The sequence below is a fragment of the Harpia harpyja genome, chromosome 6 (genome assembly GCF_026419915.1).
Source record: "Harpia harpyja isolate bHarHar1 chromosome 6, bHarHar1 primary haplotype, whole genome shotgun sequence".
Taxonomy (NCBI): Eukaryota; Metazoa; Chordata; class Aves; order Accipitriformes; family Accipitridae; genus Harpia; species Harpia harpyja.
Window position 1 is genome coordinate 15,502,274 of NC_068945.1, and position 14,517 is coordinate 15,516,790.

The 14,517-nt window shown below is 42.8% G+C and overlaps 2 protein-coding genes across 2 annotated transcripts in view; one reads left to right on the top strand and one right to left on the bottom strand.

Annotated features, from left to right (window-relative positions):
- LOC128143477 (aldo-keto reductase family 1 member B1-like) overlaps positions 1-14,517 on the top strand; it is a 90,685-nt gene that overhangs the window by 34,505 nt on the left and 41,663 nt on the right. The gene's annotated exons all lie outside the window — the stretch shown is intronic.
- LOC128143483 (aldo-keto reductase family 1 member B1-like) lies at positions 1,095-11,125 on the bottom strand. Its single transcript, XM_052790749.1, is given in 11 exon segments — positions 1,095-1,776; positions 2,605-2,708; positions 3,132-3,215; positions 3,683-3,764; positions 4,592-4,634; positions 4,637-4,697; positions 5,439-5,561; positions 6,966-7,043; positions 7,693-7,809; positions 8,495-8,662; positions 10,911-11,125. Coding segments are annotated over 11 exon segments (966 nt in total). The 5' UTR covers positions 10,977-11,125; the 3' UTR covers positions 1,095-1,736.

The window sequence follows — 14,517 nt, forward strand, 5'->3', positions numbered from 1 at the left end:
TAAAACAAATGCACAATCTCTGGCTTCTAACTTGTTTTGAATTTTTTACTATTATATGGCTACTGTGATCATCTAGTCTAACTTCCTGCCTGCCACAGTCTATAAACATCCTGTAAATAACTTCAAGTCTGATAGCTGTGATTAAATTGGAATGTTGCTAGAAAATTCCTATGAAGTAGAGAATATTTCAAGATAGGCTGTATGCCACACTGACAACCTGACCACAGTCTGAATGCCTGGAAGCAGAGTGCCTTCCATGTAGCTCATTTTCTGACTGCAGCTATGATGGAATCCTGTAACTGACCCTTTCAATTTAGCATGTTTGGGGGGTGGAGAAAAAAAGAGTACCTATTACAGGCACCTTCCTGTCCATACCACTGCGCTATAACTGTTTGGTGTCAATTGCTGACATGCTTTTCAGACCTCTTTAGAAGAGTCACTGTAGGAAATCCCATTTGACAGAATTGCTTTGCCATTTCTAGGGCACCTGTTATTCAAACATCTTGCAAAAGTCTAAAGTAGCTCAAAGATATGTCATCATTTCCTTTATAGACTTAAAAACCTCAACTACAAAGAAAATCAGTTGGAAAAGGATATCCACGAAGTGTGTATCCTAGCTCTGAACCTTAATTACACAATTGTCCTTCCTCTCTGCAGGCAGTGCTGATCCACATTGTTCTTCTGCTGGGCTGGAAGAGCCTAAAGCAGTTACAGGAGTTCTGAGTCACATGTTAAACTTAAAGAGCAAGAAGTCTGGATTAACAGACACCTCATTAAAACTCCAGCAGATGCATGGGCTATAGTAGCACTGACTTTTTTTACCAGAGCAAACAACATCCAGTGACATTCTTTGAGTCAAAACACAAGCAGACAATATCTAGGGAGCAGTACAAGAGAGTGAAAATCTACTGTTGGCTTCTATGAAGCTGCCCAACTTTTCTGCTTGTTAAATAAGACAGTTGCCAAACAAAATAATTCCTCTGTGTCTCCTTTATCAGACTTTGGATTTGCTGGGAGAGATGCAGTCTTAACTGCAGCCATTCTACTGATAAAGGCAGTATTTACATACTTTTGTAGATACAATAGACCAAACATACAAATCTCCTACCAGTTTATTAGTTTTAGCAGTTCATAAATAGGACACCTCATTAAGAAAACAGCTCCTGAAACATAATTCAGCAGTGTCCTCTAAAGAGCTTTCAGTCTGTTATGCTGAAATTACTGAACTAAGACTCTCAAGCAGCATATTGTCTTATCACATAAAGATCTTCTGATGTTAAATGGATTGCCTTACATTAACAACTGAAAGATAGCATATGTTTTGAACTTTTGTCTAAAAATACAACCACTGGGAGAATCTAAATTTCTCTAAAACTTGTCAGGTTTCATATTTATGATGAAGACTGCTTTTCACAAATCCCAAAGATTCAGGTTTACTAAACTTCTTTATCATTACTAAATGATAAGAGAATATATATTTTGCTACAATAGAATTTTGCTACAAGAAGAGCAGAGCAAAGATACAGGTAAAGGACTGATATAACTGGTTGATAATAAGGGAAGCAAATGCATGCACGCTCAAAGATTACTCTTCAGAATGCCTGTGAGCTACCTTCTCCCATCTTGTAATACATATTCCACTTATATTGTGATTTAATACACATGAAGTATTACAAATTGCTTGAAACAATGATATACAGTCCTGATCCCCAGAGGATGTGAAGACAATGCCTATGTTAGTCTTCCAAAAAAGGATAATCCTTGTGATTTTTGCATCTAGAAGAAGAGAGTATGATTAAAACACTTTAAGGATATAGTCTTAAAGCTAAGAAAAAAAGGCTTTTTTCCCCTGACAAAAGCTCTGCAGAACTAAAACTGTGAACTACATTAAAAACACTAATGTGAGTCTGCTTAGTTTACACAGGGCAGTGGAAGTTAATGCTCTGTAACCTTCACATATAACAGTGACCTTGTTCTCAAAAGATAATGTATCTTCTGCTTAGCTGAAATCGCTAAACTTCCCTGTGATACTAAACCGCTGTCTTGTGAACTCCTAACTCTGCTGTATGCTATTAGATAAGTGAGTAACCTTGGAAAACAGAATAAATTGCAGATCTTTGTAAGTCTGTATCTAACCATTCTATTATCTAGATGCTGCCTTAATAATGTTGGCATAAATACATAGGCACAGCTTTTCACTTCAAAAAAACCTTACAATTCTCATTCTTAAAATGGAGTTTATTTATACTGACTGTCTCTTATATAAAGTAGCCAAAGCAAACAGAAAAAAAAAAAATTGCCGCCTATTTATTTTAGAGTTCCCAGCCAATTTTGATTTTCAGACAGCAGTTTGGTGTGCATCCATTACAAGATATCTTAACACACAATGTACCTGCAAAAATCCCAGTGCTACCAACCTGTAGAAGATGGGCAATGCTCTAATAAACCCTAGTGCTGGATTCCAGCAGATATGGATATGCCCAGGTATTGGTTAACATTCCCTCTCTTCTTATTTTTAAGTGGGACTATCAAATACTGTCCATTAAGAGGATAGCCAATGATAATCCAATCTTGCTAAAACATGGAGGAGGAGGAAATACTCACTCGCTTAATGCACAGATATGATACTGCTTCTTGAAAGCAAGGAAGGTTTCCATCTCCTCTTTAGCCAATTCAAAGTCAAACACTTGAATAAAGGTCCCAAACAGCTGGGTTACTTCAGTTTGCAAAGAGACAAGTGTAAGTTCATTTGCAGAAAGAATACCAAAAACAGCAGTAGAAAAGCATTGTATTTGTTGAAGCACTAGGAAGCGTGCAATAGATGCACATTTGTGGTGAGCAATGAATACATGTCATAAAGTTACAGTGCTGGTGGGGTCTAATTGCATCATATTTATATTACAAGGTGGAAAAGTTAATCTCTCTTACTTGATGTGTTCTAATGAAGGAGACTTGGCTCCTTACTTTTAAAGTAATTTTTTGCATGCATAAAGGAGTAACCTACGTGGTATCTGACAGACAAAAGGTTTTGCCAGTTCTAAGTATGAAAGGGGTACTTTGTTCCACTGGCAGAGTGGATTTTTCTGTGTAAAGTTTAACACCATGAATAATTTTGTAAGGTACCATCTTACCTTAAAATTTTCCTCAATATGGTGTGGAGTGACAGATTTGGGAATTACACTCACATTTCTTTGAACCTGGAGCTGGATAAGCACCTGCAGGAACAGACAGGGAATTACAGCTGAGAAGTTCTGCCTCTTTTCCGAAAGCTGAAAACCATATGTGCCTACATGGTTACACGGAACAGCTCTACTGATAATCAGAGATGTCTCACGTAGGAAAAGCACTATAGTAAACCCTTCCTCATTATTGCATGAGCTCATTTAATCATTATCTGTCTCTGAAGTTGAGATGACAGCATGGGAGTGCATTGAACAAGAGTTCAGAATTGGCCAGGGATGCTGTGTGTAGAAGTGGCTAGTGTGCCAATTAAAGCCCAAAGCCATTGGTAATCTTCTGTCCATCATTAAAACTAGTGTTAGAGATAATATTCTTTAAAGCATTACAATGTGTATGAGACACAGCTGGAACTCAGCTTTCCATAATACCTGTATAAATAGTTACTTTAGCATGAGTGGGAAAAATACTTGTAACCAGGGAAAATACTATGACCAGTATTAACCTGATCTGGGATTTTGTTGTACTTGAGTGCTATTTCCTTAATTTGGGGATCATCAAAAAAGGAAATATCTTCAGGCTTGGACCTGTGAAAATAAAAAGCAGACTTCAGCAGTTCAGTGGCCCGCTATCTTTTCCCTCAAGCACTGTAGGGTAAGAATATTTTTTAAATTATAAGAAAGCATCATCTTGCACACTTAATTCACCATCTTCTCATTGCTCCAGTCCCTGCTTTCATTCTTTTCCTTTTATCACAGGTTGGCACATGAGAAGAGGCCTGTAGTTTCTAGTATAACAGGTCACTGAAACACATTTCAGTCCATCCTGGGATCAGGCCGGGAATTTCTTTTGTCCAAGTATAGCCGGTCATTGAAACACACTTCAGTCCAGCCTGGGTTCAGGCCGGGAACTTCTTTTGTCCAGATCCTGAAAATTTCATCTTGAGAATGGGCAGCTGTCATGTCCTTCACAAGCACAGCTGCTCTGGTACACACCCTGTCCCAGGTCGGAGAAGGCCATGAAGACTGGAGTAAAAGCAAAATTTCTTCAAGTCATCCATTTAAAAACCTAATCCATTTGTCTCAGCAAGACTGCAAAGTTGCTGTTTTCATAAGCATGTGCTGCTTTGTTTTGGGTTTGGTTTTTTTTTTAGTTCAGAAGTTCTCTTACATGTTTAATAAGCTCATCCAAGCTCAGTTAAGAATTATCTTCACTACTTTCACCAACCAATTGATCCTTTTTCTCCTAAATATGAAACTCCAGAAACAGCACAGGTATGAATTAGTGGACTGAATATCACAGTAAGTGTGAGAGAGGTTTCTGTGTGTGTGAAGGTTTATCCACATCCCAAGACTGGTTTACTGTATTGGCTCCAATCAATGTCTAAGAAAGAAGTCTCACAAAGTATTCTTACCATGGCCAGTTGGGTGCTCCAAGGGGACAATATGCAGTGACGAGATCCCTTTGGATTGGCAAAACTTAATCAGCTCTTCCTGAGGAAGGTAGGGGTGGCTCTCAATCTACAAAGAAAAAATCAGATTTCTTCATAAGCAGAAGGTACTTCAAGGTTTAGCATCACTATGGTGACCTACCAAGCCCCACATCAGCTTTGAAAAGGTTGTTCTTTTTGCAGCTATGGGGTTTTTAAGAGAGTCAGCCAGTGCTTCAGATCTTTTCCCCTTATTCCCAACGCTGCCTCCAGCAAGGCCCAATCTTCATACATTAGTTTCTCTTTCCAGCTGCCTGCCTCATTTTTCATGACCTCTCCCAGTCCCCCTGTCAGTGGGCTCCAAGTTCCAGTTGTGCACATCCAGCTGAAGCACCCAACTCTCCTGTCATCCAGTCCTACCTATTCACCCCAGCAGCGTGGCCTGGCTCTGGTCCTACCTATTCACGCAGCCTCTTTTTCCTTAGGAGCTGTAGGAAAGGAGATGGGTAAGCCCCACCGCATTCTCCATTTCAGAGCTCATCTCTCGGCCTGCATGAGCTCAGTGCTGCAGTCAGAAGAAAGGTGAAGGTTGCACTTTCAAGCCAGGGGTGCCGCAGGCTTGTGTGACTGCAGCTTCCTGCACAAGTAAGGGCACAGAACGTTCTGCATCTTTGATTGCTCCATGATTTAGCCAAACACAGGTGTATTCCCACACAGATATGAAAATGCACAGCCTTAACATAAAAGGTATTTTACTGCCAGAGATGTTGCATCGAATGCAACACCCCAGATAAGTGTGATGTCAGTACTGATGAGTTTGAGAACAATTTACCTGATTATTTGCAGGTTTGTGTCTTAAGCCTGGTTTGCTCAGGAGCTGATCTAACTGTTTGCAGTTGAAGTTGGAGACTCCAACGGCTTTCACCAGTCCTGCATCCGCCAGCTGTTGCATAGCCTAGAAACCCTACAGAATCAGACTTGCTATTGAATTAAGATCTTTTTTTTTTATATGGCAAAATTGCCTGTGCAAAAACTTCAGTGGTAAAAATCCTCACGGCTGGGATCCTTTCCTGATGTGGCGTTAGTACAGTACAGTGAACAGTGGGACCCTGGTCAAAGACTCAGGCTCTCTCGTCATGTATCATCATACAAACAAATAACAGCATTATTCAAGATTAACAATTACTACACTACTATTACTTCAGTAAAATACAACTATTTTGAAATATTATCCCCAGGTAGACCTTCTGCTCATAAATAAAAAAGGGGTTTTTAGGATAACTCCTCAGCTAAGAAATAATTATCCCATAATAAAAAGCTTGTCATTTGGAACAGAGTGGCTTGACAAGGAGCTGTTCTGGGAGAGTTAGAGCAGGATACCAGATCATCAACGTTGATTAATTTCCCAAGAGAGATGTACCATTTAGCAGTGGCAGTATAGTATAAGCAGCGCTGTGTTCCCCCACCACCACCTATTTTCGTTCACACTAGCAAACAATAAAACAGCTAGACAGCCCTAATTAGATTGGCACCTCCAGCAGAAAGAAACAGGAGAAAATAATCTTTAGAGCAGAAGATAACACCTCTTCTGAAGCAGAAATCATTTTTATTTGAAGTTGCTATCACAAGCAGGAGCCTGAAATGTCCACTTTTTGCCTTGAAATGAGCAACAAAAATGTGCCTTATTATTCATCTGCCAGAAGAAAAAAACACATCAGCGAATTCTTCTGACTCTGGTGAGTCTCTTGGCTTCTTTTGACCTGGCCATGCTGAGCACACGGTGGGGGTGGAAGGGAAAGGAGGCCCAAACCATCAGCCAAGCAGAAATCTGAACTTGCGGCCAAGTCTTGTCTCCCACGCAGCCTGTGCTCCTGCCTGTTTGCATTGCACACACAGCTTTAGCGAAGGACTTTGGGCAAGTTCCAGTATTTTCTAGAGGGGGGAAATCTGGATGCTCTGGGTACCTTGGCACAGGCATGTTGGCTTTCCTGTGGTCTGCACAGCTCAGGTGCAACTAGGGATGAGCACGGCTACAGCTAAAGCCACTGAAAAATGTCCAGAGAGTGGTGTGGGGTCTGAAGCGACAGCGTATGTCAGCTCAAGCCACTGCAGGGTACACACACAGTCAAAGATTTCCTCTTGCCATGCCCACCCAGCCAGTTTAGTAAGCAGTAGACATAAAAATTACCTCAATTTTGGCAAGTAACACAAGAAGGAGCCCAAGGGTACAGAGAAATCAGCAATCTGGAATACTTCACATCAGAAATTCTCTCAGAATGATTCCCAAAGTAGAAACCTTCAAGTTTTCAGGCTGTTACTTCAAACTAGCAAGAATTTTTTGGCCCGTCAATGAACATACCTCCCATGTATCCAGAAAATCTGTATCGCTGGGAATGATCATGCCATTTCCATCTGCAGGAAATAGCTCCTCCCCTGCCTATCATCACAACAGAAAAGTGAGTTTAAGGTAGGCTGAATCGTAAGTAGTTAAAGAAATCACTTAGAAATTCTACAAGCGAGTAGAGCTGGACACATGCTGGATATCCTGCCCTATGTTTGTTTTGGGGAAAGAGGTGGCCAAAACCAGTAATCTGTATGAACAGAGTAATCTTCAAGAAAATCTGCTTCTTGAGAATCTGTCCTGCAGGCAGAGGAAGGGCAGACACTTTTATGTGCCTCAGTCAGGTTGCGGGAAGGCCAGGGATGTGACACGATGGGGAAACGAGGATTTATTTAACCTGAGGGGAGAGAGAGAAGAGAAAAATAGGGACTAATTCACAACTGTTTGATCCTGGAAAAGCAAATGATAGCCAAATCCCAGGCTTTAAGAGGAATGTGATCTGGATGGTAATTTGATCCATGACATGGAAATGCTGTGCAGGGTAAAATAAGGTGATTTTTGTACTACAATACCTAGCTTAAGCAGCCATGACCTTACTTTTCCTCCTGGGCACTCCATGCGGAGGTTTGTCATTATGTCCTAATGAGGTTTAACAACACCCCTCATTAGAGAGGACATGTCTGGTCCCAAAGGAAAAAGTGGCAGAGCTCTGACAGGTGGCTCCTGGGAGTTGAAGCCTCAATACCTTGAATCCCATGGGCCAGTGCATCAGGTAGAGATCCAAATAATCCAGTTGGAGAGCAGGACATGTTTTCTGGCATGCCTCCTTCACCAGGGATCTCTCGCGGAAGGCGGACCACAGCTGCAGGGGTAACGCAAAGCCTGGGAGCTGCTCTCCTAGCCTCACGACCGCAGAGCATCCCTGGCAGGGAAACACATGGCGCAGACACAGAGGCAGCTCGTGATACGGCACATTGTCTTGTCTTGAGAAAGTGCCACTTTTGTGCACCTTACTTTATTTGCGATACTGTCAGTTAAGTAAAATGAGAACAAGATACTCTAAAATTCCAACGATTCATACAACAATTAAACAAAATGAAGAAAAAAGCAAAACTGGTGAAAATCAACCTGCCAGCTTCCAGCAGATAGAAGTTACTCTATTTTTCCTACCATTGTTGTTGGGGGAAAAAACAAAACAAACCATAACATACAGGAGTTAACAGGCTGAGGCCGGCAGCGCAGCAGGAGTGACCACGAATACAATAGCTCTGCTTCCTATCTCAGAGGCCACTGAGAGCACGGCCTCAGTTCCTGTCTCCATGGCTGACAATGGATATGGACTACAAAAAAATCCCTCTCAAATCAAGCCTTTTTTTTTTTTTTCCCAAGAGTTGACCTCTTCCTTCCCTCCATCCACAAAATGCTTTGCCCTGACAGAGAGGAGTTAATTCCCAGACCAGCTTCATCCCCTGGCACTTTGCAGGTTGGCACCTTGTCTCTCTTCCTAAGAGCTGGCCTCATGTGAGACAAGTTATCCAAAGACATACCTTACTGACAATAAAGAGGTCTTCTCGCCTCACAATCCCCTCTTCAATTTTTTCTCGTAGTGCATCCCCAATCTCATTCTCATTCTGGTACAGGTAGGCACAATCAAAGTGGCGGTACCCAACACCGATGGCAAACTTCACTGCATCTCTTGCTGTTCCTTGGAGAGACTGAAATAAGAAGACAAGTCAGTAATTCGGTGAACAGCAGCAGAAGTTTGCTGTTCTCCAAATCTGGAGACTTTACTCCCCCAAATAATGAGGTGTTCCAGTTTGGCTCTTGCTTTCATTCATTTTCTGGAATAAAATGGCCATGGGAGTCACTGATAAGCTGCCTGAGCTGATCTGCCCTTTTCTAAGGATTGAATGTTCACATTCGGACATGAGGCTATCTCAAAATCAGTTCTAATTTGCCCAGAAATTAAAAGCAATTTTAGTGTGGGATCCTGGCAACATGAGGAAATGAATCACCTCTGGAAAGCTTGCTGGCCCTGCACACAAACAAGCCGGCTCTTGTTGACACAAGACAAGGGAGGTGAGAGGACAGCAAAACCCTACACAGACAGTGCCACCTCCTGGGTAAAATACACAACCTGGTATTTAATAGCAAAGTAAATCAGATTCTTGGCTTGGAGACACTGAAGAGTTGTTTGATGACTGGATACCGATTCTGGAAAATGGTACTTCAAGCAGAAACATGATGCAAAACTGCGACCACCTCCTACATTTAACTTCATTACATCCCCACCCATCATCTTTTTTTTTTTTAAATGATTTCACTTCTCCAAGTATTTCCAGTCAAAGGGTGCTTGCTTGGTTCATCTAAATTAAAAAAAAACCCAGAAACCGTAGCGTTTTTTTTCTACAAGGCTACACACAACCAAACAGCCAGTTTAAAGTTTTACAAATTTTCCTTTTTGCAGCCCCTTACCCCATCCCACCCCTTCCTACGTATGAACGCTGCAGCTCCTCGGGAGGCATGGGGCAGCAGGCTGGCGGCAACACCTGCCAAACGCCGGGCGTCATAGAGTGCCTTTTCTCTGGGTGCTGCTGCTGCAGCATGGGAAAGCTGCCGTACAGGGGCGATGGGCACCGCTTTTGAGTGGAGGAGTCGTCAGTGGAGAGCAAAGGTGACAATATACCCTGTGATTACACAAGACTCTATAATGTGAGATGTTTTTCAGAAAAACATTCAGAGTGATGGGGTAGAGAGGCCCCACTGCCGCAACAAAACACAGGGAGTCGCAGCTGAAGCTGCTGTGGGAACCTTGAGATCGAATAGCTTTGATGAAGTAATCGCAGTGGGTTTGGGCCATGTTTTCATTGCATTAGCACAAGAGATTTTTGTGGTGGCAGGGATCACATGTCCAAAATTTTCCTTCTGTTTAGTCCTAATCGGTTCCTGTTAGCATCTTAACAGGTTCCTTCACAGAGCTCATCCACCCCAGCGTCAGTGCCCTAAGAGGCTCCACGCAAGGCATGCTTTTTTCAAAGCCTACTTAGTTATTCTAGACTTCTTAGTGTGTTTTGTCATCTGACCAATCAAGACTGAAAGGGTTAAACAAAGCCCCATTTGTGCATAAGTTACATGATGATTAGCAGCAGCTGACCCAAAAATATAGCAAGAATAATTTAAGATAATTTTATGCTGACTGGACAGTGTTTCATAGAATTGGCAGCTTGCAATTCAACATACTTAGTTTCCAGTCTCAAATCCAGGGCATGATCCACTATTTTTTTGTCTGACTTAAGCAGCTCACTTTCTTAAAATTTTCAGCTCATTTCCAGACTCCTTTTACATTTATAGTTCAGTATATCCTTAAATCTTCTCTCTTACCAGAAGTCCATTAGATAACATTTGCAGGTAAATACCTACCCAAACTATTTTCGTGCAAAATGCTGCGTACTCATCTGCTGCAATACAAATAAGTTATCCTCAGCCTCTAAGGAGTTAATGTAAATTCCCACCTCCAAATCCACTCATTGCCACCTAAGTTCCTATATTTACATGCACTCATCAAAGATGACACCTACATGACTTGCTGCGATATTAATACCCAGTGCCAAAAGCAAAAAAAAAAAAAAAACCAAGAAAAACAAGCTAGGCAGAAGTTTTTGCTTCTGTAGTATGTAATTTTTTTCCATAGATAAGAAAAATCTCCTTCTACCTGCTCACTACCTGCACTAAGTCAGCACCACCTGCTCACTTAAAAAAAATTCCTCAAGGACAGATGTAAATACCTGCATTACCTGAAATATTTCAGAAAGCAAGAAATGCCACACAGAGGATTTGCTGCATTTTCCTGACCTGAAGAGGAGATTGCTGAAAAAGTCTACCGCGATTCTCAGCAATTTGCTGGTGTCACCTGCATGACCAGCGGCAGGGGGATGAGGAGAGGTCCCCAGCTCCAGCAGGTACCTGCCAGGTCCCCAGTCCCACGATGGGCATTCTCGCGCGGGTGGGCAGCTCCAGGTAGGTGGCCATGCACGGTCCCCTCCCAGCCACCGCAGGCAAGGAGAGGCTGCAGCCCCTTGCAAAACTTACTTATTAAATAGGCTTTGCCCCTCCCTCCTGCCTGCTGACTGGCTGCAGACAAGGAAAATATGGGCAGAAGTGCTATAATACGCAAGAGAAGGCAGGGATTTTGCCTTTATCTCACTCTCCAAAGAATTTAAAAATTGATTGTGGGCTCCTCACATGAGTTTGTTGAGTGAGCTCACCATGCCAGTGACTCATACTGCATTGACTGAGGTTGCAGCTTTTTGTATACCCCACAGGCTCTGCTTTTCTGCAAGAAAAGCGGTATTTGGGGAATTTGCACACACCCCAAGAACCATTTCTCATCTCACCTGCCTGCTCCTGAACACTTCACCAGAAGAAGCCACAAAGCTGTTTGTCTCAGGAGGAAGCACAGATCTGTCCACAGGAGGGATCATTGTTAAAAAAATTCCCAATACTGCTTCATCCCCACAGCACCGGGCACCCATATTATATACACACCCTCCACTGCCCCATGACAGCCTACAGCTTGTCCTCACGAGCTGAGGGGCAGTGGCACACGTCTCACTTTCCTGAATGCCTGTGTATGGTGACACCCCAGTTGCCTGGTGCTTGTGGCCAAACTCACCACCAAAATCCCTGCGCCACAGGGATTCTGGCTGATCTCAAGGCCCCGTGTGGCTTTTGCTCTCAACCGCTGAACGATGAGTGTTCACTCAATTCATATACTATCATACGCAAATTTTTTTCTCAGCGGTCCATCACTCCCATCTTCATCATTCTGCAACTCCGCAGTCAGTCCTTACCATACAAAAGTAATTTCTAGTATCAGAAAATTCATTTTACAAACTTTTCAGCCTCAGCTTAGGGATGTATCAGCCCAGTGAGGATGTGAATTAACATCTTCATTGAAGACAAATTTAAGTTTTTCATTAGGGTTTCTTCATCTGTTCGAAGTACTTCATACCTACGGAGAATATTTCACTTTGACATTCAGCTTCCAAGATTGAATGATGGCTTATCTATAGTATAATTTGCTGTATTACACAATATTTTAAGCGGGATAGTAACTTAAAATGAATATCCCATCTTATTTTCTGTTCATTTATAATCCCCCCTGCGTTTCTCAGGATTAATATTAGTATCCCTAGGATGTGACAATGACAGTATCTTGTCAAAGGTCAAACCACCAGATTGTACAACACATTTAGAATATTCTGATCCAATTTTGTTGGTATATTTAAAATAGTCAGGTAGACAGTGGATTATATCCCCATTTGACTGTTAAGGAAAAACTTTTGGAAGCATTTTGACATTTCCACAGTGTGATTTGTCAAGACCCACAGGGACAAAACTGTCCTTTTAAGGAAGGGTTCCCCCTGCCTGAGAGGGAGACGAGAATAAATAAAGCCTTGTCTTTTCAAGAGCCGTGTTAGTTCTGCGTGACTCTTCAAAATCAAAACTACTTAACCTGCAAGACTGATGATCATTAATGGCACACTATGGTACGCTTGTGTTTCCTGGAGCAGCCACTGTGGCATTTTCTACACCTACCCACTTTTCAGAAGCCAAACAGCTTTGGGTGTCTTGTCCGTTGACACCGTGTCACTGTTACTTTATGGCCTTTTCTGTTTGCATGCTGTCATCCTACATGAGATTTTTTTACAGTTCACAACTAAAAACCTTCTTCTGCATAAACTGAAAAAAAGTTTTACAAAGCTCAGTAGGAATAGCAGCCTATTCTGGAAAATCCAAACCCTCTCATTTTTATGCATAGTGGGTTTGATCCCAGCCTGGAGGCTCCTGTGTCCTGTCAGAAGGAGCTGGCATGCTACATGGTTTCAGAGCCCTGCCCAAAATTTTGCAAGAACTCATTTTGAAGATATGAGTGGTAAGCATTTATTGTTTATCCAGCCATTAATGAACTTTTCCTTACCTGTCATTTCTTTGCCTGTCACAGGCAAAACCAGCCACAGGGTAGCACCATGTTTCAACAGGCAGCGTCTCAAATGCCCAGTGACCCGGGGCAGGTCACTTCGTGACCTGGTCACAGGCACTTTTTACGGCGTGCAGACCCTGCGTGTAGCACATGCTCAACCTGAAAGCATCAACCTGTTGTTTTGAAGTTAACACAGATAAAAGTCAACAAAGCCCGAGAGGCCATGAGGTTGAGCACGAGCACGCTCAGCACTCCCGGGCAGACACCCGAATAGCCCCAGCAGGCGTCAGTCAGGTGGCCAAGGGTCCACCCTGCTGCTCCCTACAGCAGGTCCCCAGCAGTACCAAACTCTTGCCCTCCAGCACCAGATTTCCTTTAGGGTTTTGTACCTTTTCACATCGGGTAATTTTCCGCTTGTGTCCTCAAGTCGTTTCTTGCGCCCTTCTCACCCAGCAGCAGCCGCCTCTGCCTGCAGCCTGACCGTTCCCGCACGGCTCTGCACCGCACACCTCGCTCCCCCGTCTTACAGCCAGAGCTCGCCTGGATCATGGTCACCTCAGCCCCATGTCTGAGGATTTTAATTGAGGTGTGCAGATCACGGCAGCTTTGGGACAAGTCAAAGGAAAACCCTTTTATTTATGAGGTCAAAAAGATCAGGCTTGCTCTGCCTGAATTCTGCAAAGAAAGAAAGTTTTATCCAGCAGTTGTACTGCTCAGTGCTGCTATGTGGATATTTGATACACTTGTGTGGTTTTTCTTCTTATCTGTGAGAAAAATGTGTTACATAGCGGAAAGAGATATGATGACCCTGGCTCTCTGGATCATCCACCCTGGTCACAGAGACTGCCAAGGTACCTGTACAGCTGGTCTGCAACTAAGGGCAGGAAGAAATCCACTTCAGCTCATTGCAGAAACTAATGTAGATAAACAACAGGCTGGCTCTCCAGTACAGCGGCCGTGTCCCTTGTCCTTCAGTGACATGTAGCCACCTCCCTAACGAGAAGGACTCTCCTGGTCCCTCGACCTCCGCTCTGCCCATCACAAAGGCAGATGGAGACCGATATCCCATTTCTTGCTCCAGCAATCCCTCACACAGCAAAGCACATTTCCATACTGAATCAAACTGCATCTCACCAGCTGGAGAAATTTTAGTCATTAGTCTATTTAGGAAAACAGTCATTAGCCCAGAGTATTTCTTAAGCCTATGTGAAGGTCTTCATTCACTTTGCCTTTAAGTCCTTGTTCAGTTTTTCACAGCACTTACGACTTTTTTCTTTAAATAGGTAGCTTTAGAACTGCTCAGAAGCAGTTCTCTTCCAGTTTTTTTACTTCATATATGTCAGAAAGTTTTGTTACCTATGAAGCTCTCTACAGTGCTGGTGACTCCCGGGCACATTTCCACAGGTGGGTGCGAACAGCGCTCAGCCTGCCAACTTGAAGCTGGTAAAATACAAGCCGGCCACGTGGGAAACAACACGGAGTCAGAGCTCAATAGCTCTCTTCTAAAAACTAATTGCTTCATAAAATACCTTTGAAAGGTTGTTTAAGGTTTCTCTTTGCAGTTATTAGGAAAGTGCTGCTCTCTGC